Below are 27862 nucleotides of genomic sequence, written 5' to 3'. Positions count from 1 at the left end.
GACTGTCATCTTGTACACTAGCACATATCCCCCATCATTCCACCGCTATCCACCATGTCATTCAACACACAGACCCGTTCTGTGTCCCTTCCACATGCACCGACAGCCACCAGTGGCTCAAGTTTTTTTTCAAGCGAAGACAGCTATCACAAGTCCGCTGAACACACGCAAGACTTGGAGGACCCCTTGGACGACGCTGCACAGGAGCCCTTAGACATCGTGGGGGCTTTGAGCACGTTGAATTTGGACGCCGACCCTAGCGAAGCGTCGCCCGTCGCATCGCAAGACCCCGCTAACGAGGTCCGTGCAGAGCGCAGCTCTTCGTATCCCGTCGACGAGCGCGACCAGGCCTCGTCTGTGCCACCTCAGAGGCTTCTCTCCCAAGATATCTTGACACCGAATCCATCTTCGGTCGCCACCTTTGCGGGTATCCCGAACACCTTGGGCAACCCGGCATCCACGCCTTCATACGGTTGGGGTACCAGCTTCCTTCCATTTTCTGCACCTCCCATGGCGTACCCCGTTTCAGATCCTTCAATGCATGCAGAAATGCCGTTGCAAATCCCTCCTTTTCATCTTCCAGAAGACCACGTGGGGAACGCCCTGCCTATAGGACTCGCTGGTCAGAACAGCACCGCGTCCCAACTTGGCCCCCAGCAGCTTCATAACTTTGGTGGAATCTTGGACTCCCGCTTTGCATTTGACAACTTCAGCTCTTCCTCGCCCGACAACCTTGGGGCGATTCGATACGGTGCCTTCACCAAAGGTACTGGAGATGCCAACGGCGATAGAGGACTGTACTCACATGGCAACGGCAACACCAGCTTCGACGGAAATGAAGACGAAACAAAGGGTAAGTCTTCCATGCACCCTCAGCATTACGCAGGGTCCAATTTATGGAATTCTACGCAGCAGATTCCTCAGTTTTCCTCCCAGCACCACAACGACGGATACTTAAACAATCTGTTTAATCAGTTTGGTCCAATCAACATGATGTCGTCCCCCGTGAGTCAAACCCAAAGTCAATTGGCCAACTCGGGATTTCCTGAAACCCCGAACGGGTACGGCGGCTCCAGAAGTTCGCATGGAGACTCGGGTCTGCACTATAGTGGAAACAGGCGCAACAACCATCACATGAATGGTGGAGTTAACATACACAGGAAAATGCATAATTCAAACAGAAGAAAAGGGGATGACGCAAGCAAGTACGCCAACGCGAAGTTGGAAGACTTTACTGGACAAATCTATTCTTTGTGTAAGGATCAGCATGGCTGTCGGTTTTTGCAAAGACAGTTGGACCTTGGAGGAGAAACCAGCTCGGGGGACAAGTCATTGAGTAAAGACGTGGCAGCCACTATGATCTTCAACGAGCTTTACTTGAAAATCGTTGAGTTGATGATTGATCCTTTTGGGAACTACCTCATCCAAAAGTTATTTGAGAGTGTATCTGCAGACCAGAGATTAATTCTTGTGAAAAACGCAGCGCCCGATTTTATACGCATCGCATTGGATCCCCACGGTACCAGAGCTTTGCAAAAGCTCGTGGAGTGCATTTCTACGCCCGAGGAGTCGCGTATCGTCATCGAGAGTTTGTGTCCGCATGTGGTGTCTTTGTCCAGAGATTTAAATGGTAATCATGTTGTGCAGAAATGTTTGCAAAGATTGAAGCCAGAGGACAACCAGTTTATTTTCGACACTGCATCAATGCACTGTGGGCAGATAGCTACTCACAGACACGGGTGCTGTGTTTTACAAAGATGTTTGGACCACGGAAACTCTCGTCAACGGCGGCAGTTGTCCTTGAAGGTTGCTGAGATCTCCACTAACTTGTCATTGGATCCATTTGGAAACTACGTGGTGCAATATGTGTTGACCAGGGGAGACGAGAAGTCCATTTCGATGATATTGGATCACATACTGTCGCACATCGTGTCGTTATCTCTCCACAAGTTTGGGTCCAACGTGATCGAGAAGTCCTTAAGGATCAACCACCTCACAGACACCGTAATCGACGTGTTGTTGAGAAACCAGAAACAATTTTCACTCTTGTTGAACGACCCATACGGAAACTACGTGTTACAGACCAGTTTGGATGTTGCGAGCCCCGCCGATCTTGCAAAGTTAGCGGCCAGTTTGCAGCCTTTTTTGCCTAATATCAAGAATACGCCACACGGAAGACGCATCTTGACCAAGATCCAAAACATTCTTTGAGTGAATGCCGAGTTGCTGCTTGGATCGATGTACATTTATCGAAGATCGTGTCACATGATTTTGTTCTAGCGGATATAGCGGTTCCTTTCGGACCATTTCAAATATATTTCTCTTTATTTGGCCCGTTCCCGGGAACTCAGTTTCGAAAGATGTAAGGCACGCATGAGCTCACCATCATCACGGGACTGCATTTTTCATGGAGCGGAGGATCGACTATCTCTGGAGTTAGTATGGTCTATAAGTTGAGGAGAAAGAAGGAAAGAAAGAGGAAGGAAAGGTGCAAAAATGAAAGAAGGAAAGAAGAGAGTGTAGAAGAGGAACTGGGCAAGGATATCAAACGACCCTTATTGGACATTGTCAAGGCTCCTCATTTGATACGGCCCAGTTTCTGGTTCTCTGTTGGCGTTTGACTTTCATTTTTGGTCCAACAGGATGGTCGCGCTATATGAGCCCTGGCCCCGGTTCATTAAGCCTGGGGCCGGCGCGGAATACCTCGACGCGGAATCAGATGCCAGATCCAGCAGATTTGGCAGACAACGTGGTGACACAATAGATCAGCAAGCGGCGGGCCAATCACCATCAAGTCACGGAAGCCGGCGCCAAGGCCTTTTGTGATCTTGGTAGCAAGGAATAATCCCCCGAAAGTTAAACAAAAGGGGACTTTCGAAAGGGAACAACTGTTATTTGGAGTGGCACAACCAATTCCGGCCCGCATTTATACATCCAAGATGGCAGCGGTTCCGGGTCCAGACACGCACGTGCACCGCAAGATCAAGAAACGAAAGTATTCCCGCAAAGGCTGTGTGGAGTGTAAGCGCCGCAGAATCAAGTGTGATGAGACTGAGTTGGCCTGTTACAACTGCTCGCGGCTCAAGAAGATATGCGTGTATCCCGCCGGCACGGAGCCACGGGATCACGCTGAAAATATCAGTTCGGGCGCTCCAGGAAACAGCGTGGGAAGAAAAGAAGCTCCGCTTACGGTAAAATTTTACCGGCCGAAAAAGGCTGGAACAACGGACTTGCATGTCCGTGACGTGACTCCCAATCGCAGACTCACGACACCGAACGGCATCCCAGCAGATGGGCAGCAGTATCGTGGAGCACATGGTGACGAGTCTCCAAAGCGGTATCCAAACCGGTGGTTGCCAACGCGGTCTCCAGACGGGATTTCACGCGTAGAGCCCATCACTGCTGTATCTGGGAATTTGGAGCGAGATATAAATACGGGCTCAGAAGCGACATTGGAGCGAGCAGAACCACCGGCAAGAACCGGCGACACCCTGGGGCTGGCACACTTCGATTGGACCGGAAAACCACCATTGGAAACGCTGCCTAGTTTTTTGCCGTTGGACATGCAGAACTTGCAGGAAAATGTGAATTTGTTTCTAGACGGCTTCTATCTTGACCTCCTGATAGACGCAGGCGACAACGCGGGAGACTTAGACGCCATTCTAGAACAGACAGGGTGCTGGGTTTCCGAACAGACAGAGCACCAGGTTCCAAAGCAACAAAAACGCCAGAGTTCTAAGCAGATAGAACATGATATGATAAAGCGGACAGAGCACCAAGAGCAGCTGGCTCGGAAGGACTCCGAACATTCACAGTACCCAGAACAACCACAGTACTCAGAACTCACAGAGCACGCAGAACTCACAGAGAATGCAGAACTCACAGAGAATGCAGAACTCACAGAGCACGCAGAACACACAGAGCATCCAAATCACACAGAGCATCCAAATCACACAGAACATCCAGATCACACAGACCACACTTTGCCCCACGGTGAAGCCCAAAACACGTCTCCCCAGCTCGACACACAACTTGGTCTCGCAAACCCGGCGTCTTCATCAGACCAGCACGACCTCAACATCGACGACTTCCCCCTCAACCGGGACTTGCTCGAAAGCTCGTTGTCGCCCCACACCCACCATAAACACCTATCACTTCCGACGTCCGTGCTCGTCGAACAGTGCGTGCGTGAAAACAGGCTCCGCGAGCCGCACGTGTCCTATCTCCGCGTGCTCACCACCACCGACTTGTCGTTCCACCTTTTCCCCTTCGCCGCGCTGGCCGAGGCGAACGGCGTGGCCCGGTTGCTCCTCTCGGCACTGGTGAAATGCACGTACTTGCTCACGTCCTTGCTCGCCATCGCCGCCACCTTGCAGTTCATCCGCACCAATGACAAGCGGCACGACCGGGCGCTGCACTTCTACACGCGTGTGTGTTTCAAGGCGCTCACCAACGCGTTCACCAGCCACCAGTTCCTCCACAACTCGGCCGTGTTTGCCGGCAGCGTCGAGCGGCTTCTTCTTACCGTGTTGATCATGAGCACGCGCTTCACGGCCGCCTCCACGCTCCTCGACGCCCACGCGCCCAGTTCTTGGAAAGACCACTTGCGGGGCGCCCGCGATTTGCTCGTGCGATACTCTGAAATGTCCCGGCTGTCGCAGGAACGCCACGCGCCGTACATGTCGCCCGGGCTAGCGCTCGCCAAGTGCTGGTTTTTCGCCATCGAGACCTCTGCGGCTATGCACACCGCAGTGGGCGGGGCCTTGAGCAGGGCCGCCGGCTGGGACGGGCTGGACGCCCTGCAGCTAATGCTGGACGTGTATCTGTGCGGTCCGGACGTGGATCCCGAAAAGGGGTACCACCTCCTTGTGGACACCGGGCGCATTGATCCGCACGCGAACCGCGAGTACCACCGGGCGTTGCAGCGTGTGGGCTTGGTGTGCACCACCGCCGGCGGCGCCGTGTTCAGCCTGTACTGGGGCTTCAACGCCAGCTTCTTGCGGCCCTTGGTGGCGTTCGTGTCCGTCACGGATGCCGTGAAAGCCCGGGCGCTCGTGCACGTGCCCTTCCGCTGGACCATGCATCTCTTGGGGCTCGTGGACGCGCTGCTCCAGGAGCGCGTTGTGCCCGAGGTTTGTCTCCGCACGTTCGAGATTCCCCGTTCGAGTCCGGGCCACCCGGAATACACTGGCGAGAACCCGGCAAGGCTCCTTGAAAGCTGCTATATTAGCAAGCCACAGGGGCACGGCTCACCCCGTGTGTTCTCGTGGTTCGACGCGTCTCACCAGTACCATGGGGACTACTTGTCGTTGCGGATCATGGTGTCGCCAAGCTTCCTCGGGCTACCCCGGAGCCACCCGGACGTGCAACACATCATCCGCAAGTTCTTTGACGGAGCGTTCTTCATCCAGAGCAAGGCGGCCGCACAATACGAACACGACAGGCATCTTGTTCTCGCCGAAAGCACGCACTACTACTTGAGCAGCCGCTTGTTCGACATCCGCTGCGTCATGGTGCATTCGATGTTCCGGTTGGTCTCGGCCGTGGTGGTTGATGAGAACCACTTCGAGCAAATCGAGCTTTATTTCCTCGGGCTCTTGAAGTTGGGCAACGGAAGCTCGCTCAAGTCATTGGACATGGTGGCTAGTATCAAGCTGTTCCGCAATGCGAACCGGAAGGCGCTTCAGGGCGAGCTTGACGAGCGAGTCTACGACTTCTGCGGCAGCACGAGCGACATTCCTTTTTGCTAGTGTGCCGCGCCGGGGAAACCTGCCGACGTCTTGAAAACACGCAAATGCTGGAGATGTCCATGCGTGGCGATGCCGCGATGTCGTAGCGTTTCTTTGAGGTTCTCTGGATCCCGCGCAAGGATTGGAAGGTGTATTTCACAAGTGTGAAACGACTTTTGTTTACTGTGGCTCATCAGTTCGAAGGTGCTCGTTCTTCTGGAATACTGGGCGAATGAGGACTCCCGCAGAGGCCCTTTTGTGGGCTGAGCGAAGCTGGAATCACACGCAAGATTGCCGTAGCTTGCGCTTTGTGCTCTACAACAGGACCCATTTTCGTCTGATATCAACCTCTTGTTCGGAGAACTGTCTTAAGCAGACACCAATCCTTGCCATTATAATACCTGGCGTGTCTGATGCCAGTGGCCAGTCGACATGGCTGGACACCCCAGGGTGATTACTCACTACATGGAAACTCAGCTTCTATGCAAAAAAGTTTCACTACGTGGGATAAGTGCATCTTGCTGTCACCTGCTCAACTGACTGAAACGGAGTGCCGGTGGGGGGGGGGGGGCGTAGTGTCCAGGAAAACACATTCATATGCAGATACACGGTGACGGCTGACCCCACTATGGCCAATTGATCCGTGGAAAAGTCGGCAGAAAAACACTGACATACCTCGCAGAACAAACCGGCCCCGTGAGCCTTCCGGCTGGTGAACTCCGGAGCCGTCTGCGCGAGCCCTGGTCGTTTCCTCGTTTGCTCGTACAGGCGAGGTGCCAGTCTGCATATGGGCGGCTGAAAAACAAACAACGTGTCTCCAGTCCCAACATTCCGAGGAGTTTGCCGCTTCTTCTTTTTTCTTTTGCATTCAGGATACATCACCAAAACAATGTCGCAGTCTGAAGCCGCACCCTTGGTCGACGCCTCCGAGGGCAAGTACTTGCCCAAAGACCAGATTGAGTGGGAATTCGGCGGTCCGGCCGGAGCGTTGGGCATGATGATCGGGTTCCCTCTTTTGATGGTGTACATGTGGATCAGCGCCCAGTTCTACGGCGGCCAGCCCGCATGGCCTGCGGACGAGCAAACCTGGACCGATTTTGGCGAGCAGTTGTGGCAGTATTTCGTGCAGCATGGTGTTCCGTCGTTGACGGTGGTGGCCGTGTTCACCGTTTTCTTCGTGGTGCAAGGCGTTTTTTACTTGGTGCTCCCAGGCGTCTGGACCAAAGGACAACCCTTGACCCATTTGGGAGGCAAGCAGTTGCCCTACTACTGCAACGCCGTGTGGTCTTTCTACACCACCAACGTTGTTCTCATTGGCATGCATTTCGCCGGGTACAAGATGTACTTCATCATCGACCATTTTGGCGAGATCATGGTCACCGCCATTGTGTACGGGCTTGTTTTTTCCATCGGCTTGTACGTTTACACGCTCACCGTGTCCAAGGACTACCACAGAATGACAGGCAACCACATCTACGACTGCTTCATGGGCGCGCCCTTGAACCCCAGAATCGGCAAGTACTTGGACATCAAGATGTTCTTCGAGGTGAGAATCCCTTGGTTCACCTTGTACTTCTTGTCCTTGGCCACAGTCTTGAAGCAGTTTGACACCTACGGCCACGCCTCTCCCCAAGCGTGGTTCCTCCTCTACGCACACTGGCTCTACGCCAATGCCTGCTCCAAGGGCGAGGAATTGATTGTGCCCACGTGGGACATGGCCTACGAGAAGTTTGGGTTCATGTTGTGTTTCTGGAACATTGCCGGCGTGCCCTACACGTACTGCCACTGCACCTTGTTTGTGGCCTACCACGACCCTTCGGAGTACCGCTGGTCCACCATGTACAACGTGTCGTTGTTTGCAGTCTTGACCGTGGCGTACTTCTTCTTCGACACTGGCAACAGACAAAAGAACAGTTTCAGAAGGATCATGTCCGGCAACACCAACCTCAGGAAAACCTTTCCTTACTTGCCATGTTCTGATCTCGTGAACCCCTCGTACATCAGGTGCGAGAATGGGTCCTTGTTGTTGACTGACGGCTGGTACAAGTACGCCCGCAAGGCGCACTACACCGCGGACTACGTCCAGTCGCTCACGTGGGGGCTCATCTGTGGCTTTGCCTCGCCCTTCCCGTGGTTCTTCCCGGTTTTCTTCTTGATTGTGTTGGTGCACAGAGCGTACCGAGACCAGCGGAAGTGTGCCCGCAAGTACGGGAAGGACTGGGACAGGTACCTTGAGGCGTGCCCATACATGTTCATCCCGTACGTGTGGTGATTTGCGACCGTGCCCAAAAGAGTACATATTATTCCTATCAAAAAAGTAAACTGCCTAGAAACTTGGGTCTGAGGCAGCGCAGAACTCTGGTTGACGAGCGAGGACGACTGCGCTGCCTCGGACGTACACGCCGCTAGAGCGCGTGCGCGAGACGTGCGCCCCGCTCAGTCCAACTCGGCGATGGCGACCAACCGCTCGTCGATCTCGTCGGGCGTCAAGACGCGGAACTCGCCCTGCGTGGCCACGCCTATCTCGATGTCGTTTTTGCGGAAGTCGGTGCCGAGCACCGAGCTCAACGCGGTGATGGCAAACTCGACCGTGGCCTTCCAGTCGCCGTTGACACACTCGGTCTTCTTGAACTTCTTCTCCAAGTGCGTCGTGGCCTCCTGTTGCTTGGGGCCCGTGGCGACGGCCTTCACGCCCGTGTAGTAGCCCGCGGGGTCGCACTTGAAGAGCTGGGGCCCGCGCGCCTCGTCCTCGAAGTCGACTTGGCAGAACGTGAGCGCCACGCCGAGCGGGCGCATGTACGCTCTCTGCGTGTATATCTGCGAAACATTGGCCATGCGCTTGGCAATGCTCTGCACGGGCATTTCGTAGCCGTACTTGTAGCGGAACTCGGCGGCCTCGGAGCGAGCACGCAACGCCAACGAGCGCGCGTCGGCGATGGAGCCCGTGGCCAACATGCCGATGGACGGCGTGATCTTGAAGAGGTACAGCACCGTGGCGGGGTCCAACAACTTGTCCGGGATCTTTTTCTGCGAAATCAACACGGCCGAGTCCGTGCCTGTGACGCCGATGGACGTGATGTTGGCCGAGTTGATGGCCTTGAACGCGTACTCGACCTGGAACAACCTCCCCTCGGGCGAGAAGATCGTGATGTGTCTGTCGAATCCTGCGGAGCCTGGCGGTTAGTACACGAAAACTTTGCTTGGATCTATGGGGAGGGGGGACGCCCAGTGGTAGCAGGCAGCGATACACTAAGCTAGGCATGTTGGGCAGGATGGCGCAGCGTTGGCAGGGCCGAACCGCTAATCACGTGCTGCCCGATTCGAGGGCGGGGGCCCCACTTGCGTTGCTGGTGGGCGGGTCGATGGGGCACAAAAGGCCGTTTTCGGGCACTGCCATGGCCATCTCAAGAGCACGTGGCATTTCCAGGAAACGGGGAAGCTTGGCAAGATCTTGGGGCCGTGAGGGCGTCATTTTCCCCGGCGGCTAACGGGCTCGCAAACATAGGTGGGCACGATCCAAACCGGGCATGGGCGCCGGGCAATTCGGGCGGTACTAGTCAAAAGCATGCAATGTATACGGGTGCTCAATGGGGGCAAAAAGTCACATACCAGACATGTTTGTGTTGATGTAAAGATGACGGCTGTAGTAAGAGACGGGTCTAGTTTAGGTGAGGTGCGTGGAGGTGGCGAGCTTGTGGGCAGGACACTACCCTGTACCAATACTCGCTCTTTAATGAGAAGGGTGCTCGAAAACACTTTTCCATTTCGGCGGTTAGATTTTTCGGGTCAATGGTTTCAGTTAATGAATATCAGGGGTAAGGGTCTCAGGGGTAATATAAAGGGATGAGTTTGTCAACGGGGCGCAACCGGCTTTTCCTTTTTGCGAGTTCTGTTTTGGCCTGTTTGCTGGGGGATCGGCGCGTATTTTTAGGGTGGGAAGAATGGTGTTTTTTGTCTTGTGTTTTGAGGGGGGTTGTTTTGAGGGGGGTTGTTTTGAGGGGGGTTGTTTTGAGGGGGGTTGTTTTGAGGGGGGTTGTTTTGAGGGGGGTTGTTTTGAGGGTGTTTGGTTTTCAGAAAGGTGTGAGTTTTGAGGAGGATTGAGGATTGAGGGTTTTGTCTTTTGGAGCGGGGCATCTTTGAGTGGCATTTTTTGGCTGCAGCTCTGTCCTTTCAAACGGGGCATGGGTACTTTCAAATAGGCATTTCGTGACAGCAATACCTTATCGGGTTGCACTCGAACTGCAGACCTGGAGGGAGTTGGTTGACCAGACTAAAAATCTTGCAGCCATTCCTTTGTTTGGGAACAAAGTGAGGTGACTGGTTCATGTAACAATCTCCAACAACTGGAACGTTTTCCCTGCAGCTCCTCATGAATGGGATTTGGTATCCGGTGGTAGATTTGAGGGCTCGTCTTGACAAGCCTTGCATTTGAGAGCGACTGTATCATGTGTTTCCTTGTTTGCCTCACCATGATTTACCTCGCCTTGATTGCCTCACCTTGATTGCCTTTCCTTGATTTACCTTGAGGCATTAGAAAGAAGCGTGTCGCCCAAACAATTGATGTCATCGGTTTATTGGGCGATCTACATATGGGGCCTCCGGCGGAAAGTATACTCAAAAAGACCACCAGAAGACTCCAGTTCTTTAGCCGCTCATGAGCAGAACTTCATGCTTCCCTTAATGAAGCTGCAACTATGAAATCTACAAACAAGGGCAGAGCCAGAGCACGTTTACAGGGAAAAGCTGGCATTAGTTTGTGGCTAGCTGTCAAGTTGAGCCATTGACAGAGCGTTGCCAGGACGAACAGGCGAGCGATGGCTGCAAATGCGGAAGGCCCGCGCACGTGCCGTCAGTCACGTGACAAGGAACACCCCTGTCCAGCCCCCGCCCCTGGCCCCCGGAGCTCCAGCCGGGGTATGGGCACTTCCGAGGGCCCGCGGCTGGGACCTGCCGCCCCCTTGTGCCGTCAGATAATCGTGCCCCAGCCCCGGGCTGGGGCGCCGAGCCATACACCCGTGCACCAGCACCGCTCATTTCTGGAGACACCCAGCCTGTGGCCCAAGGCTCCAAAACCTGCCCGTCCACGCCCGCTGCCCTGGCCCATTATACCCATTATACCCCTACCCACGGCTGTCATGTCGGCGACATTCTCAACCGACACCAAGACCACGGCGCAGCAGCCGCTCTACCAAATGCTGCGGCAGCTGGCGTTGAAGAACGTGCTGTACCACTACAACAACCAGGCGGCACACTTCCATTACGGCCCGCACCACCCGATGAAGCCGTTCCGGTTGATGCTCACGGACCACCTTGTTCTCCTGTACAAGTTGCACGAGAAAATGGACTTGTACGAGCCGCGGGCCGCCACCAAGGACGAGCTCATGGCGTTCCACTCCGAGGACTACGTGGAGTTCCTCCAGCGCATCACGCCCGAGCTCGCGGCCAAAATGGACACGGACAAGTTGGCGCAGTTCAACATCGGCGACGACTGCCCGATTTTCGACGGCATGTACGCGTACTCGCTGGTGTACTCGGGCGCCACGTTGGACGCGTCGCGCAAGCTCATCAGCGGCATGAGCGACATCGCCATCAACTGGTCCGGCGGGCTCCACCACGCCAAGAAGGCCGAGCCGAGCGGCTTCTGCTACGCCAACGACATTGTGCTCGCCATCTTGAACTTGCTCCGCGTGCACGCGCGCGTGATGTACATCGACATCGACTTGCACCACGGCGACGGCGTCCAGGAGGCGTTCAACTTGACCGACCGCGTGATGACGGTGTCGTTCCACAAGTTCAACGGCGAGTTTTTTCCCGGCACGGGGGCCATCGACGAGGTGGGCATCGACAAGGGCTTGGGCTACAGCGTCAACGTGCCGCTCAAGGACGGCATCGACGACGACTCGTACCTCGCGCTCTACAAGCTGATAGTGGAGCCCTTGATCACGAAGTTCCGGCCCACGTGCATTGTGCAGCAGTGCGGCGCGGACTCCTTGGGCTACGACCGCTTGGGCTGCTTCAACCTCAACATCCGCGCGCACGGCGAGTGCGTCAAGTTCACCAAGTCGTTCGGCATCCCGATGCTCGTGTTGGGCGGCGGGGGGTACACGCCGCGCAACGTGTCGCGGCTCTGGTGCTACGAGACGTCCGTGTTGAACGACGTGACGCTTGAGCCCAAGATCCCGTCCAGCATCCCGACCTACGAGTGGTTTGGGCCCGACTACTCGCTCCACCCACCCTTGGACGGTCGGCTCGACAACAAGAATCTGAAGAAGTACCTTGACTGCGTGCGCCAGCACGTTCTCGAGCAGCTCCGCACGATCGACGCCGCCCCGCTGGTGCGCATGGACGAGATTCCCCCTGACCTCTCGGGACTCACTGAGGAGGAGGAGGAGATGCTCAAGGAGCTTAATGAAGACACGGCGCAAGGAAGGGAGAGCGTACGCGCAAAGGAAGAGGCTCGCACAGGCGAGGTCCATGTCTGAAGGGCCGTGAACGGTGAGTCCGCTGGCGGCGAATGATCTGGCGGCGAATGATCTGGCGGTGAGTCCAATGGCGGCGAATAGAATGACAAGGAGTCTAATGGCGGCGCGTGAAATGACGGTGGCCAACTGGGGCGAATCCAATGTCGGCTGGTGAGTAACGGTGGCCCGTGACGGACAGGGCATGTAATGTTGTGATGCAAGCCTCTGTGAGTGGTGAATGTCGCCGAGAAATTGTTGTTCGGGAGATCATGGAAGCAAGCGTTCGGGAGGATGATGCGAAGCTGTTGCTGGATCAAGAGGGTCATTTGACGTCACGATGCGGGAAATCGATTTGGCTGTGCTTGATTGTGTGGATTATTAAACTATCTCCACTGAAACCAACCATCACATCCCGGCTGGGTGTGGCACAACATCGCTGTGGTTTACTTGATCCAACTGATACCCTAAGGAATCTGAGTTTTGAGTTGTTCTGGATGGAAGCTGGATTCGCTGTGTGGGGTAGTTGAATCGAAATGAGTTGTGACCAGTCAATCATTTCCAGAGGTCTTGGAACTGCGCTTTCCCAGCAAAGTCAATGGACAAGAACTCCAGAGCCTGCCAACGAGCTCACGGCTTCGCTTCTAGCTTGGAAAGTCTAATGAGGAGAGCAGAAGGGTGTTTGGTCGAGCTTCTTATGTGAATTTCCCTGCGTTTGTGTCTCAATTTACAGTCGTCAGAAGGGCCCAGGACAAAGAATATCCAGCCAGACTCAACGAGGCACATAATACTGCAACAGGCACACCGCCAAGGGGATACATGTGAATGTCGACCGTGCACCTACACAAAGAGACGAGTCCGAATCGCAAGCACTTTACAGAGCACAGGCGGCGCCCATGATGAGAAGCTTCTGTCGCAAGCCCACAAGAGCAATCGCGGACAGATTCATTCTCCCGCATACTCGTAAAGAATGACGCGCTTGGCAAAGACGTTCCGGGGACGAGGCTCGAGCCGAGCCAGAATTTCGTTGTGCGCGAGACCAAACGAAACAGGCCTCACAAAGACGCCTGAGCACACTGTCCTCCCGAATCCCACGCAATCAAAGCTTGCCTGGAAGACGAGCCAGGGTTGGTCTGTGGCACACCCGCAATGTGTATTTGATCCCTTGTGTAGAGGGCACCATGGGGTGTTCCTCTTGACGCATATCGAGGTCCATGAACCCAGACGGAATACTAAGCATAACAGGGGATGAACCAAGCTCAAAGCAGAAAGAAGGAGGCAGATCAAAACAAAAAAGAAGAAAAACCTGGAGTGAAGCACGAGTGAAAAATATAAAAAGGTAAGAGGTAAGAGGTAAGAGGTAAGAGGTAAGAGGTAAGAGGTAAGAGGTAAGAGGTAAGACGTCAGAAGTAAGACGTCAGAGGTATGAGGTAAGAGGTAAGACGTCAGACGTCAGAGGTATGAGGTATGAGGTATGAGGTATGAGGTATGAGGTAAGAGCCAAGAGGCCAGAGCCAAGAGGTATGGGGAAAAGGATAAAGAGGCAACGAAAAGGCAAAAACAAAGAAAACCAGCACCGCCCGAACTCAGACTAATCATCACGATTGACATATCGCGCGGCCCCATCGCCGCGCGATGCCTGTTTCCGCTGCCCGCAGCCGGCACTGAATTTCAATCTCCGGCACCGCGCCGCGCGACCGTCTGTGATAACAACGCTGGAGCAACGTACCCCGGATACGCCCGAGCCGCCTCCCCAAAAAGCCAGCGCCATATACGCGCCTGCCATTTGCAGCAAACACCCAAACAAGGCGTCAGGAAGTCCCAAGGACCCAAGGACCCAAGGACCCAAGGATTACTGGCCGGCTCGTCTCGACCACGACCCGAGAACGCCACGCAAACGCGCTCTCCGGGCCATCACCATTAATCCACGCATTGAGGGGCGCCTGATTGCGAAAAGCCCGCCCCCTGCATCAGCGTTCTTCCCAGATGGACGTGGCCAAGCTCAGCGTCGAGCTCGACAAAACGCTGCGGCGCAAGATCGTCAACCTGCGCTTCAAGTTGCTCCAGAACATCGGGCAGGGCCAGTTTGGAAAGGTGCTTTTGGCCGAGGACCTTGCCCGCGGCCCCGGGCAGCACGTGGCGATCAAGACCATCCACCGCGTGGACACGACGCGGCTCATCACCAAGACGTACTTGAGCCACACCACCAAGATCAAGCGCGAGATCCAGATCATGAAGGAGTGCGACCACCCAAACGTGGTCAAGCTCTTCCAGGTCATCGACGACATGCGCTTCGACAAGATTTTGCTTGTGCTCGAGTACTGCGCGTTGGGCGAGATCGACTGGAAGCGGTACAACCACTACCACGAGAAGTATTTCAAGGACCCGGCGCGCCGGCTCCCGCTCAACCGCATCTTGCGAGACGTGGCCAACGGGCTCGAGTACCTCCACCTGTACAAGAACATCATCCACCGGGACCTCAAGCCGTCGAACCTCCTCATCAGCAGCGACCGCACGATCAAGATCTCGGACTTTGGCGTGTCGTTGATCTTGGAGAACAACGCCAACGACGACAAGGAGTTGGGCAAGACCATGGGCACGCCCGCGTTCTTCGCGCCCGAGTTGTGCCAGTTTGTCAACAACCGGCTCCTGATGTTCAACGAGCAGGACCTCCGCAGCAGCAAGATCGACGCCCGCGTCGACCTCTGGTCGCTCGGCGTGACCTTGTACTGCTTGTTTTTCCACCAGCTTCCGTTCGAGGGCTTCAACGAGTTCGGCTTGTTCAAGAACATCGTCAACGGCGACTTGAAGTTCCCGCGCACCAAGCGCAGCTCGCTTGCAAAGCCTGACGACGTGCGCGAGTTGGCCTTGCTCGAGGACTTGATCACGCGGCTCCTCCGCAAGGACCCGCACACCCGGCCCACGCTTGCCGAGATCAAGGGCCACGGGTTCACGACCTTTGACCTCGGCAGACCCGAGATCGAGAAGTTCAAGAACGTGAACCGCCACATCATCTCCGCGCAGTCGCCGGCCGCGGCTGAGGCGTTTGCCGCGGAGAGCAAGCTCTCGCTGCGGCTCCGCAAGCTCTTTGTGGGCCGCTCCGAGCCGTCGTTGCCGCTGAAGCCGGTGTCCGTGGGCATGTCCGTGCCCTCGGCGCTGACGAGCGCCGTGCCGGAGCAGAAAATCAACGTGCGCGAGCTCGAGAAGGTCGACGATCTCTTGGATTCGTACCTAGACGACTCAAGCTCGTGCGGCTCTTTGGACGAGGAGGACACGGAGCCCCAGGTGGTCGAGACAGCGGATCTCTTCGACACCCTCCTGGTGGCCTCGTCCCACGCGCGGGACACGATTCCAGGCTCGTCTTTGGCCCTGGACCTGGCCCGGAAGATCCCGCCGCCCTTGAAGCTCTCGGGCTCCAACTTTGACCCGCTGGCACCAAAACACTCGCCGCTCCTGCAGTCCGCAAGCGGCGAGAAGACGCCAAGCTCCGCGCACCCGGTGGTCACAATCGGGCCCGACTCGCCACTGTCAATCAAGTCGGTGTTCAGCCCCTCGCGCCGGTTCTTTTCGCGGTTCAAGAAAAAGCCCATCGAACCCACGATCAGCGCCTTGTCCGGGCACATGGCCGGAGGCTCCAGCGGCGCCTCGAGCTACACGAACTTGGCGCCGCCGCCTGCCTTCGGCGACGGGTGGAAGAAGCCGCGGTCCAACAGAAGCCTGTTTTCCAGCGTCGACTCCGGGCCCGTGCTGCTTCGAAAGAACTCCATGTCGTCCGGGGCTTCCAACACGATATCCAAGATCTCCAGCTCGAGCTCCTCGCTCAATCTCCATGCCTACTTGATGGACAGCCCTGCCACTAGTCCCAAACGAGAGAGCTTTGCAAGTGCGCATGATTGCGGCAAGGATGCGCTGCAAGAAGATGGGAGTCACACAGGGAGCGAGGCGAGCAGCGAGGAGGACGCTGACCGCACCATGTCCATGGACCAGTTTCTCGACCGTTTAGACCAGTAGACTATTGGAGCGAGGGGCACCTACATGGGAGACTTTCTTACTTTATGATGGTACTACTAACGAGGGATCGCGCGATTAAGTGGGGGCACGAATGGCACTCTTCCCATGGCGCTGTGCTTTTGGGATTCCCATGTCGCTGCGCTTTTGAGATTCCCATGGCGCTGTGCTTTTAGAATTCCCCATCGCGCTGTGCTTGCGGACGCTTCCATAGCGCTGTGCCCACGGAAGCACCAATTCGGGCTCTCTTATCAAAGCCTCTGAGCTACGCCCTAGTGGATGCACATCAGGACTTTCGTCCGAACCCTGCGCGCTCATGCTACCTCTCTGGCTCATACAAATTCTGCGAATGGACTCATCCACACGCTGTCGGAATTGGGTATGGATGTGCTAGTGATGGGCCATGGGTTCCCCAAAGAACACGACGGCCCCAATCAGAAAATGAAGGGCACAGCGGCATCAGAGCATGGCAAGGCTATACCATTGCCCCACATCATGTTGCTTATCTTGAACCAAAACACTTATTCGGACAGGAAGATTACAGTCGCGATATGCGCGTATTCACAACAGAGAATAAGGTTAGAGTTTCCTTGAGATAGCAATACAAAGAGCCCGATACCAGTGACGGTCCCGGGGACACAGCCAAGCGAACAGAGCTACCGGGCTTATGGCATTTGCCCAAAACAGAATGAATTTCCGAAGGCTTAACTCCTGAAACATGGAGATGAAACTCGAAACAACTTCCTGTCAAAAGCCCCGAAACAAGCAGGTACGGCACGAGGCGCATGACATCAGTTTCGCGCATGGCCGGGCAAAAAATCCTTCCCTCACCCCGCGAAACACGCCGCTGTCACCAGTCAGAACAGGAAGAACGGAATACCGACGCAGCTTTTTGCGCTGCGTAGCAGGGACGTGAATTCGCCAAAAACTGGTCGTGCCGCCAGCTGCACCACATCCTGGACCACGCCGTGTTTGCCCAAAAAAAAAAAAGAAAAATAAGACCCCCGCCAGCAAACCCAGTGTTCTGAAGCCGACGGGCAATATATTTCTTGTGGCTCTTGCATGCAAGAGCGCCCTCCACGGAGCAATCGCGCAAGGTGGTCGCCGCATCGGCTAAAGTGAAACGGGCGGGGCCAACACGGGCCGTCCTGACGCCGCCGTTGGCCTGGGAAAAATATTGCTGGGTCGCCTGGATATTTGAAGGCCGAGTCGGAAACCCGCCTGTTTTTTTCTCGCTTGTTTCTGCGGCCCCACACGCTCCGTATGAGCTTGCCTCACCTGGCCCTTTGTTGCCCGGTTTGGCGCGCGGGCCTCATTTCTGGCGCCCAGTACAGGTCGTGTTTTGGCGCACTCCCTTTCGGCTCGAGCATCGCATGAGCCCTGGCCAGTTGCGCGGGCCTGGGGCTATATGCGAGCGCTCGTGGATTGTGATCCGGACCTCTCCTCCTTCAAGCAAGCAACACAATCTTTCTTGGAACTCTGTCCAGGTTTTATTTGTGGTTGTTGGCGGTTTGACACCCATTGAACTCAGCGTTTCTCAGCACGCTAGCTTATTTCTCCTTAGGACTGCGTGCCCCGCTTGACTCCAGAGCGTGCTTGCTCCACTATATACTGCCTTTGTCCTCTTGAGCAGTCGTGATTTTGTGCACCAGAGAAATTTGCGGATTTCTTGCCCCTGATAAGCGGCAGTACGCAACGAAGACAAGAGCCCCGTTGAGCTGTCGATCCCGGCTCCCGCATTGCCTGGAATCCCCGTCAAAGCCTGTGATCTCATCTCGACCCAGTCTTTGTCAGCCTCACGCACCACGGGTTTGTTTCTTGTTGGCTGCGCTTCTGCCATTACGAGGCCTTAAACATCGCACATCGGTCTGCCAACGCTTTTCGCATCATCACCGCGTTGCTTCATCAATCCAGCATGAAGAACGAACATGTCTTTTCACACCTCGCCCAATCATGCCCGCGGAACAAGGACCCCGTCCCGACAGCAGCACCCAGACACAAGTTCCGCACTAGAAACCCGCTCGAGTCGCTACTGTTGTACGTGAACTCGCTCGAAATCAGAGCGGTGGGCTCGAAAATCTCCCACTCGGCGTCCTCGATCCGCCGCTCTGTCTCGCATCGGTTTTCAGACCTCCCGCTTTTTCCGGAGGACGACACCAGCGACGATTTTGATGAGACAAACGACTCCACGTTGATTGACGAGGACTGGTTGGCGTCGCCGTCGCTGAAGCAGAAGACGGCCTCCCCGTGCATCCAGCCAAGTTTCGTCGAGGAAGCTAGTCCGCGCGATCACTTCACCAGCAACGCACACTTGCCCAACACCTGCATCAAAACTTTCACCGTGGCCCAGGACAACCTCCCACGCATCGATGAGAACGAGATGCGCAAGATTGTGGAAGGCGCATACGCTGACCAGTTCGACGAGTTCGTGACCATCGACTGCCGGTTTCCTTACGAATACGAAGGGGGACACATCGCCCAGGCGATCAATGTATCTCTGCAGCAGATTTTGGAGGAACAGTTCCTCAGCGAGGCCAGCACTCAGAGTAGTTGCAGAAAGCTTCTCATCTTCCACTGTGAGTACTCAGTACTCCGCGGACCCACCTTGGCCACCCATCTCCGGAAGGCCGACCGGCACCTCAACGCCCACCGCTACCCATATTTGCATTATCCCGACATCGTTATCTTGGATCGCGGCTACAAAGGCTTTTTCGACAAGTTCAGACATCTCTGTGACCCGCAATCCTACGTTGCCATGAAGGACACCAACCACAAGCGCACCTGTGAGATCGAAATGAGCAAGGTCATGCAGGCTTCAAAACTCACGCGGGCAAAGTCGTTCAACCAGTTCCCGCCTAGATTGAATCTCGCACATACCCGCTCAGCGTCATTGACAGCACTGCTCACTGGCTCCGACACAAGTAGCTCCGCCAACACAGCGCCGTTGCCTCGAAGTAGAAGGTCTTTGAAGATCAAGAAGCGGGACAGGAAGGACTCCAGGCCCCAGTTCTCTCAGTCTCTTCTGAACTTCCTGAATGCTTGCGATTCGCCGGAAAAGGACGCTCCCATGTACTCGCGTCTTGACAACGAGGAATTCTTGCCTCCCACGGCACTATTCAGAAACCACAGCAAGAGCTCCTCGGGCCTGTTGCTCTCAGTGAACTCGTCGCTGCTGCTGATATGCTCGGAGGCACTATCACCAACGTTTTCCTCCTCGGAATCGCTTCTGGAATCCGCATCACCTTTCAACGACAGACCTGATTTCTACAAGAGTTTGAGTGCATTCGACATTATCGATTTCACGACCCCATTATCATCGGTGAACAGCTACAACTTTGCGCAAGACCCTCAATCAAAGACAACGTCTATACCGCCTGGCACTCCTGCTACGCAAAAGGCATTGGGGCTAACTTTATCGCGTCCCACCATCAGGCCCGGCTTAAAACAAGAGGGCTCATCGCCTACTTTCAGCTCGCCGTTATCCATCAACGCGGCATCAACATATGCATCAAGACAGGATGCGTCATCAATGAGTGATTCCTTAAATGACGCGCCCGTCGATTACTTTCTCCAGCCCAAAACTCTTCAACATCGCCGCCTCGCACGCGCTGGCAACCATCACAACCAATCTTCAAACTTGGGTCACGTTGGAGAGTGATTTCTACCGGGGGTCTTTTTTAAAACAGCATTATAATATTCGAAACGAGCATAAAATCAAGATTCTTAAACAATGTAGGAGGCTATTTTTGTAATAGGCAAAGGGTGTATGGTCAATGCTGACTCAGTAGGAGAACTATAGAACTTTCATCATAACTTGCTCTTGTCAGAAATCAATTTGATGGCAGCATTGTTGATGGCAATGGTTTTTCTTTCCACCACATGTGTCTGGAAGATCACCACATCACCCTGCTTCCATGCAAAGACTCTCAAAGTCTCACCTGGGAAAACAACGCCGGTGAACCTTGCCTTGATTTCATTAAAGAGGCCAAACTCATCGAGCAACACCTTGGCAGACAACCCGTACGTGCACATTCCATGCAAGATCGGGGCATCGAAGTTGGCTCCCTTGGCAAAATTAGGATCAATGTGCAATGGGTTTCTGTCTCCACTCAATCTGTACAAAGCAGCTTGGTCCTTGGAAGTCTTGATATCTTTAACGAAGATAGGCTCGGACTTGGGTGCAGAGAAAGGATTCATGGAGAAAGACTTTCTCTCGACGTATTTCTTGGTCTCACCCTCGCACTTTCTAATGAACAAAGTGGCCTCGTTTGAGAAAAGCAACTCTCCAGTTTCATTATCGACTGATTTCGAGCCATGAACCACAATCGTGTTCGTGCCCTTTTGTGTAACTTCTAATGGCTGGTATGATGTTGTAATCGTAGCCTCCGTTGGAATTGGAAATTTCTCAATCTTGAGGTAGTGCTCTCCGTGCAATAAGAGCATTGGGTTGAAGTTCTTCAACAACCTCGTGAACGTCAACTGAGACTTCTCTGAGTTGAATGTAGGGAGATGCCCAAAGACGGGGATGACTTGGAAGTCTGATGAGTTTTCATAGACGTATTGCAATTCATCATGAGTGGCCCCAACACCAAGATTGTACAAAATCACATCTCTATCATTCCAAGAGAAAACAGGATCGGGCATTTTATCTGGGTTCTCCTCTTCGTCCAGAGAGTCGTCGTCGTCGTCATCATCTTCTTCTTCGTCGTCATCTCCTCCAACTGCACTCAAAATAGCCATTGAGGAGTCAGTAGCTGACTTGGGGTTTTCTGTGCCAGTGCTGAAGTCCACAATGTCCTGAAGGTTATCTTGAACAAATTCAGCCGTCGTGTGGTCATCTCTGGAAACGGCTCCCTTCGCCCGCTGCCACCTGGTGTTACCGATCCATCCACCGCCAGCCTCAAACAACTCACCGGTGATTGGCACATCCTCAGAAGCCAAATAAATCAACAAAGGAGCTACCAACTTTGGAGGGTACAAGTTCTTGTCCTCCTCTCTAAAAATGGTCATGGTCATGGCTGTTTCAGCATGAGGGGCAACCACATTGACCTTGATGTTGGAGCGGGCTCCTTCGATAGCAAGAGTTTTCGAAAGACCAATGATGCCGCACTTCGCCGCAGAGTAGTTGGCTTGGCCAAAGTTGCCATATATTCCCGAGGTGGACGAGATGTTGACAACTCTACCGAACTTCTTCTCCAAGAAATGTGGCCATGCCAATCTTGTCAAGTTGAAGGTTCCAAGCAAGTGAACTTTTTGCACTTGCAACCACTCGTCGTAAGTCATTTTTGCAAAAGACTTGTCTCTCAAGATTCCAGCGTTGTTGACCAAGATATCAATGGTGCCGTACTTGTTGATGACATTGTCGATGATTTCCTTGGCTTGACTGGCAACGTCATGCTGATCGCCGTGCGCCTCACCGCCGGCAGCCTTGATTTCGTCGACAACCTTGGAGGGGTCTTTGAAGTCGTTGACCACGACCTTGGCACCGGCCTTGGCGAATGCGAGCGCGTAGTCTCTCCCCAAACCAGCACCTGCACCGGTGATGACCACAACCCTGCCCTTGACCGACACAGGGGGGGCACCCGCGTTGTCGTTCGAAGGCAACTTCTCAGCAGCCTTGATCAAGGCCGAGTAGTCATTCAACGCCCGGGGGTGCTGATTCTTCAACAAGTCAGGTTTCGCGGAGTCGTCGAAGTCCATGATGGCATCGATCTTCTTGGCCACGGACTCGGGAGTGAAGGAGTCGTCGGGCTTGAACAACACGCCGCCAGACCTCTCCCAACGGATCTGCGCATAGAAGCCCGCGGCAACCTCGAAGATCTCGCCGTTGAGAGTCGTGTTGCTCTCAGAAGCCAAGTACAAGACAATGGGAGCCACCTTCTCCGGGCCCAACTTCTCCAAGATGGGGGGTGGCAAGACGTTTTCGGTCATGCGCGAGCGTGCGAGCGGCGCAATGGTGTTGGCCTTGATGTTGTAGCGGTCGCCCTCCTTCGCCAAGGTCTCGGAAAAGCCCACCATGCCCAGCTTGGCCGCCGAGTAGTTGGCCTGGCCAAAGTTTCCGTACAAGCCCGCGGGCGACGCGGTGTTGATGATGCGGCCGTAGTTCTGCTTGCGGAAGTAGGGCCATGCGGCCTTGGTCACCTTGAACGCGCCGTTCGTGTGCACGTCCGTGACCAACTGGAAGTCCTGTGGCGACATCTTCTTGAACTGCGCGTCGCGCAAGATCCCGGCGTTGTTGACCACCACGTGCACGGTGCCAAAGGCCCGGACCGCAGTCTCGACTATCTTCTCGCCGTCCAACACGTTGTTGTAGTCGGCCACGGCCTCGCCGCCGGCCGCGCGGATTTGCTCCACCACCACGTCTGCGGCGCGCGAGTCGCCGCCCTGTCCCGAGAGCGAGCCGCCCAAATCGTTGACCACGACCTTGGCGCCGCGCAGAGCAAACTCTAGGCAGTAGTGCTTGCCCAAGCCGCCGCCGGCGCCCGTGACTATCACGACCTTGTCCTTGAAGGAGACTGTCATGATGCGTTAGTGAGTATGTGCGCGCCTAGAAAAAAAACCCCGAGACCTGTAGGAACTGGATTCAAGGGCGAAAATGTGGGGAAGCTCTTGAGCGCGACGGGCTGTGAAAAAAAGCTGGGGAAAAAAGTGGGAGTTTGCCACACGGGGAGTTTCTCGTTTTTGAGACACAAAAAGAGGGCGTGAGCAAAAACAGGAGTTTTGAGAGCACGCAACTGGAGCCGGTCAACAGCCCAAATATATGCTTTTTTTTTCGGGAACACTGGGCCTTGTGGTCCGGGTGGTTTCTCCTGGTTAATTTCTGTCGTGTATTTCAACTGGTACTTGGAAAGAATCTGAGGAGCTTTCCAAGGCAGCAGGAATACGGATAGTGTGTTTTGATGAAGAGCAAAAAAAAAGTGGCCCGAAATATTGTGCGGTCACTTGGCGGTTCTCACTGGTATTTAAGTTCGGGGGTGTGGCAGCAAATTGCGGGGTTTTAGATTCCGACAGCCGAGGTGCGAAAGCGGGCATGGCGAACGGAATATGAAAACTGGGGAAGCGCCAAGCGGACGTGGCCTGTAAGGAAAGGCCGATCCATTCATGGCTCGGCCCAGGACGCACGCCGATTTCAAACAACGCCATGTTTTTTATTGTTCGGCCACGCGGGCCGTTGCTTGACTGGATATATTAAGACACATTGCTTGAGAATGTTTTTCACAATGGCTGGTGCAATAATCACACAATGTTAGGAGCCTCCGGACCACTAACCATCTACAAGGCAGCATGTATAAGCAGCACAAAACAGTAGCCGCTGTTGGTTTCCGAATGTCATGGGCCTGCAAAGCTGGGCGCAATTCTAGCCTGGGAAAAGGTGCCATCCACCTGCTGAATACTGCATTCCCCAGCATGCATTGTTAAATATGATAATGCCTAGTGTGCCACCGGATGCGCCACTTCCTGTGTTTTGTCTGCACTGGGCCAAATTCTAGCTGCAGGCAAGTCTTGCTTTGAGTTACAAAGACCTGGGCTGCCGGAATCACAGAACAGAGTCTGTGGACGAAGGGCTACATTCCACCGACCAGCTCTATTCACTCGCTCACTGTTTGGGCCATTTTGAGAACGGTGCAAAAATGAGACAAGCCCAATTATGAGAGCGGACACTACTCCACCATCTGTCCGATAGTATGAGCCACGAATCGGGCCACGAAACAGGCCTGCTAATTGCCCACGTTATCTTGGGAGCCAGCTGGCAAAACCGTTGCCGAACTAAAACCAGGTTACGAGCACACGGTTGCACGCCTGCACATGACGACAAGCCTGCACACAGTGCCGTGCGGTGAAGCTGGGCCGCGCCCTCGGCCCGCCAAGCGCTGCGGTCTCATTCGGGTGCGTGATGCTAGTACGCTGCCACAGCCTCGGCCCGAGGCTCAAATTTCAATTACGTCACGTGCGGCGGCATACTACACGTGATTCGTGATAGAAACATATATGAACCACACGTGGTGTGTTCCTTCAACATTTTTTTCTCTGCTGCAAAACACAGGTCTTTTGGCTCGAGGGGTGGTTAGGTGTCTGTGCTTTCTGACGGACTTCATATTTCCAGGAATTCATTATAGTCTCCCTTGGAATTATGACCCCCATGAAAAACAAAACAACAGCAAACACACCCCAAATCTGTCTTCGAGAGTGTGCATGGAACAGATCTATCAATCATGTTTCATTCTTATTAATGCGAGCAATTTGAGCATGCCTAAGAAATACTAGAGTCTTTGAGAGAAAATATCACAACCTTGTAAAAGTTCGGAGAATTTAAAGCCAACATGAAAGGGGCGGGATCTTATTCTACATCTTGTGTATCGTTGATGCTGCTGATTGCAATTATTGGATACCATACTCGACTGATTTTTTGGGGCCCATTTCTTAGTGGCTGGTCGCGTGTTTAAGTAGTGTCTCGTCACACCACCTTACATAATATGAGACAGCCAAAAATAGGCCATACATTTAAAAGAGCGCATCCGTCACGAAATTCTCAACCCCGTTTAAAGAACATAACTGAAATCTTGACTCGGTTGGTCCATTGTCCAGTTGCTCGGGATTTCTTGCCGGAATTTCGTTGTTGTCTCTTTCAATTCCGCATTTTTCTTGTCGCTCCAATTTTACCTTTTCCACATTTTTCTCACCCCCTCCTTGCTTTTCGCAATTCCTACTTCCTCGCTCCATTTAAACTTTTTCTCAACTCCACACTCTTTTGTCTTTTCTACATAGTGTGCCTTACCTAGTCACACACCAACGCACTTCATTATCCCGTGTCTCCCATATTGTTTTCTGGCGATCAGTGAGTACGTTTTTGCCCCCTTCTTTTTGTGCCACGTTTTGCTGGCGCTACCCGCCCAAGGTTTGGAGGCCAGCGACCACTACACCAGTACACCAAACCGGTGTATCTCGTTGGTGTCTCATAACCAAAACCCGCGCTTTGGCCCCACGCATAGGGCCGGCACAGAAGCCAGGTAGATATTCTGGAGGCCCGCCTTGAAACCCGCACCTGGCTCAGCGGAAGTGACTCGCGGTTTTTGAATCACGCAGTCCCCAATCTCCACACTTTCCTCTGGGCCCGCTTGGCACACACAGACGCTTTTGTAATCGCAAACCAACTCGATGCTGCCCTCGGCTACCACTGCCCCAGCCGGCGCATACAGCGAACCCAATGGCACGGCAAACAGCGTGGGGGAGCTCCTGCTTACCCCCGGGTGCACCCTGCCATCGGACCCAGCTCCCTCACCAAACGCAGACCGATCATCACGTAAATCAGACCCGTCGTCACCAAATGCAGACCAGCCATTACCAAAGGCAGACACCGAGGCGCCGAATGCACCATATAAGCCGTTCCGCCAGTACCAGCTCTGGCTCTACGACTTTGTGGGATGGATGTTTTCGGTGATCTTCGACTGCTTCTTCCGTGAAATCCGGCCGCGGGGCGCCTTCCGGATCCCCAAGTCTGGGCCTGTAATCTTCGTGGCGGCTCCCCACGCCAATCAGTTTGTCGACCCGCTCATTCTCTCGAACCAGGTCCGCAAGGAGGCAAACCGCCGCATCTCGTTCCTCATTGCCGCCAAGTCGTACCATCACCCGGTCATCGGCCCCCTCTCTAGCGCACAGCTATCGATCCCCGTGGCACGCGCCCAGGACATGCTTGCTCCAGGCACAGGGAAAATCTCAATTGATTTCGATGCCGACCCGCTACTTGTAACGGGTCGTGGCACGCGGTTTACACTGGAGTGCATGCTGCGCGGACTCTTGGCATTGCCCAAGTCACTCGGCGCGTCCGAAATCGAGACCATTGTGTCTGATACCGAGCTCGTCTTGCGACGCGAATTCAAGCGGTCTGACGCCGTTGTCGAACTCTTGCGCAGGGGCACGCTGTTCAAGGTCGCGGACAAGATCGACCAGAAGCAGGTGTATCACTACGTATTTGAGCACTTGTCGCGGGGCGAGTGTCTTGGCATCTTCCCTGAGGGCGGCTCCCACGACCGCACTGAGTTGCTCCCACTAAAGGCGGGTGTGGCCGTGATGGCGCTCGGGGCCATGAGTCATGACCCCACATGCAAGGTGAAAATCGTTCCCTGTGGTATGAACTACTTCCACGCGCACAAGTTCCGTTCGCGTGCAGTAGTCGAATTCGGTCAGCCAATTGAGATAGACTCCTCTTTGGTTGCACGCTACAATGATCCAGAGACCTCCAGGGATTCTGTGAAGGAACTCTTGGACTTAGTCACCAATGGTTTGAAGGCTGTTACCGTCAACTGTGTTGACTACGAGACATTGATGGTTGTGCAGGCGGCTCGGCGGCTCTATGCTGGAAACTTTGCCCAGTACTTGCCGATCCCAATGGCGGTGGAGATGAACAGGAGGTTGGTATTGGGGTACGAGACGTTTAAGCATTTGCCTGAAATGGACACTATCAAAAAGAACATTTTGCGTTACAACAAAGCCTTGAGCCACTCCAACTTGGCTGATCATCATGTCGAAGATTGCGACGAGAATCACAAGCTCTCATTGATCCCAGTGTTCATTGTGCGGGCATTGAAAGTCATTCTCCTACTCATCTTAGCACTTCCGGGATCCATTCTCTTTTCGCCTGTCTTTGCTATTGCCAAATATGTGTCAGTCCAAAAGAAGAGAACTGCGTTAGCTAACTCCTCTGTGAAAGTGAAGGCAAACGACGTGGTGGCCACATGGAAAATTCTCATTAGTATGGGTGTTGCGCCTTTGTTGTACAGCTTCTACGCCTCAGTTGGTACGTGGTACTGCAAAAAACACAACTATCTCTCCTCTTATGGCTTGCTCAGCATGTGGTTCATTCTTTATATCTTGGGTATTGTCGTCACATACTCTGCTTTGGTGATCGGTGAACAAGGTATGGATTTGTTCAAATCATTGAGACCACTATACCTCTCTATTTTCTTGGGATCAACCATCACTGAAGTCAAGCAAATGAGAAGGGACTTGAGTAATGAGATTACTGAGTTTGTCAACAAATATGGTCTTGAGCTCTTCCCCGATGACTTCAACTTGCTTGAGGTGAAGAGCACCAAACTGGCAAGACCAGTTGACTACGACTCAGACGAAGAGGAGGAACTGAAAACTCAAGAGTTGCGTAATAGAAGGCTAGCCAGCCGCAAAGCAAAGAAAGCGAGCAAGGGTGCGTCCGCTAAAGCCACAGGTTCATCTACGAGGCAGAATGACGACGAGAACACCGATGGGAACTCATCTACCACTTCCGACGGAATCTCGCTACCCAGCGACCTGTCATACACGAACATCCCAATGTTTTCTGACTACAGTTTGTACATGAACGCCAAAAAGGGACAGGTTGACATTGATTCGATGACTCCCTCGGCAATGCCATCCACGGTATCCATGGCCGATGACTTCAACTTCAAAAACACTAACCCGAACACACTCAGTTCAGAAACAGCTTTGTCGGAAGATAGCTCGCCTGTCGAACTTAACTTCAATAGTAAGATTGACAGAAATAGGCTCGCTGAATTCAGCGCGGATAAATCTGCCAGCACACTCAGCAGCAAAATTCAGTCCCGAATCCGGGAAGGTCGAGAAAACGCCCAGTGAGCCGCTGATGTGCGATTTGCCCCCATGACTGCTTCTGAC

The 27862-nt window shown here is 54.1% G+C and overlaps 10 protein-coding genes across 10 annotated transcripts; 8 read left to right on the top strand and 2 right to left on the bottom strand.

Annotated features, from left to right (window-relative positions):
• Positions 1–993: 993 nt before the first annotated feature.
• On the top strand, positions 994–2211 carry METBIDRAFT_38055 (uncharacterized protein; the record flags this gene model as incomplete). Its single annotated transcript, XM_018856951.1, has 1 exon — positions 994–2211. The coding sequence occupies one exon, from the start codon at positions 994–996 to the stop codon at positions 2209–2211; it is 1218 nt and encodes a 405-aa protein (XP_018713200.1).
• A 728-nt stretch (positions 2212–2939) lies between these two features.
• Positions 2940–5750, top strand: LYS144 (Lys144p; the record flags this gene model as incomplete). The annotated part of the gene is made up of 3 exons (XM_018858445.1): positions 2940–3236; positions 3772–3993; positions 4020–5750. 3 exons carry the CDS (start codon positions 2940–2942, stop codon positions 5748–5750), a joined length of 2250 nt encoding a protein of 749 aa, XP_018713199.1.
• An 868-nt stretch (positions 5751–6618) lies between these two features.
• Positions 6619–8001, top strand: ERG4 (delta(24(24(1)))-sterol reductase; the record flags this gene model as incomplete). The annotated part of the gene is made up of 1 exon (XM_018858444.1): positions 6619–8001. One exon carries the CDS (start codon positions 6619–6621, stop codon positions 7999–8001), a length of 1383 nt encoding a protein of 460 aa, XP_018713198.1.
• Positions 8002–8165: 164 nt separating this feature from the next.
• Positions 8166–9345, bottom strand: SCL1 (proteasome core particle subunit alpha 1; the record flags this gene model as incomplete). The annotated part of the gene is made up of 2 exons (XM_018859314.1): positions 8166–8902; positions 9339–9345. 2 exons carry the CDS (start codon positions 9343–9345, stop codon positions 8166–8168), a joined length of 744 nt encoding a protein of 247 aa, XP_018713197.1.
• Positions 9346–10864: 1519 nt separating this feature from the next.
• HOS2 (histone deacetylase) lies at positions 10865–12211 on the top strand (the record flags this gene model as incomplete). The annotated part of the gene is made up of 1 exon (XM_018856724.1): positions 10865–12211. The coding sequence occupies one exon, from the start codon at positions 10865–10867 to the stop codon at positions 12209–12211; it is 1347 nt and encodes a 448-aa protein (XP_018713196.1).
• Positions 12212–14173: 1962 nt separating this feature from the next.
• Positions 14174–16033, top strand: METBIDRAFT_17838 (serine/threonine protein kinase; the record flags this gene model as incomplete). Its single annotated transcript, XM_018854736.1, has 3 exons — positions 14174–15297; positions 15352–15472; positions 15575–16033. Coding segments are annotated over 3 exons (1704 nt in total), but the record flags the coding sequence as incomplete, so codon positions are not given.
• Positions 16034–17944: 1911 nt separating this feature from the next.
• On the top strand, positions 17945–19987 carry MIH1 (putative tyrosine protein phosphatase). The gene has a single exon (XM_018859307.1). It carries the CDS (start codon positions 18111–18113, stop codon positions 19851–19853), a length of 1743 nt encoding a protein of 580 aa, XP_018713194.1. The 5' UTR covers positions 17945–18110; the 3' UTR covers positions 19854–19987.
• Positions 19988–20002: 15 nt separating this feature from the next.
• FOX2 (bifunctional hydroxyacyl-CoA dehydrogenase/enoyl-CoA hydratase) lies at positions 20003–22717 on the bottom strand (the record flags this gene model as incomplete). Its single annotated transcript, XM_018856805.1, has 1 exon — positions 20003–22717. The coding sequence occupies one exon, from the start codon at positions 22715–22717 to the stop codon at positions 20003–20005; it is 2715 nt and encodes a 904-aa protein (XP_018713193.1).
• Positions 22718–24564: 1847 nt separating this feature from the next.
• On the top strand, positions 24565–25163 carry METBIDRAFT_90587 (uncharacterized protein). The gene has a single exon (XM_018859305.1). The coding sequence runs from the start codon at positions 24670–24672 to the stop codon at positions 24973–24975; it is 306 nt and encodes a 101-aa protein (XP_018713192.1). The 5' UTR covers positions 24565–24669; the 3' UTR covers positions 24976–25163.
• Positions 25164–25400: 237 nt separating this feature from the next.
• SCT1 (bifunctional glycerol-3-phosphate/glycerone-phosphate O-acyltransferase) lies at positions 25401–27823 on the top strand (the record flags this gene model as incomplete). Its single annotated transcript, XM_018858443.1, has 2 exons — positions 25401–25443; positions 25506–27823. The coding sequence occupies 2 exons, from the start codon at positions 25401–25403 to the stop codon at positions 27821–27823; spliced, it is 2361 nt and encodes a 786-aa protein (XP_018713191.1).
• Between the last annotated feature and the right edge of the window lie 39 nt (positions 27824–27862).

Source organism: Metschnikowia bicuspidata, assembly GCF_001664035.1.
Source record: "Metschnikowia bicuspidata var. bicuspidata NRRL YB-4993 chromosome Unknown METBIscaffold_1, whole genome shotgun sequence".
Lineage (NCBI taxonomy): Eukaryota > Fungi > Ascomycota > Pichiomycetes > Serinales > Metschnikowiaceae > Metschnikowia > Metschnikowia bicuspidata.
This window is presented reverse-complemented; position numbering and strand designations above follow the sequence as displayed.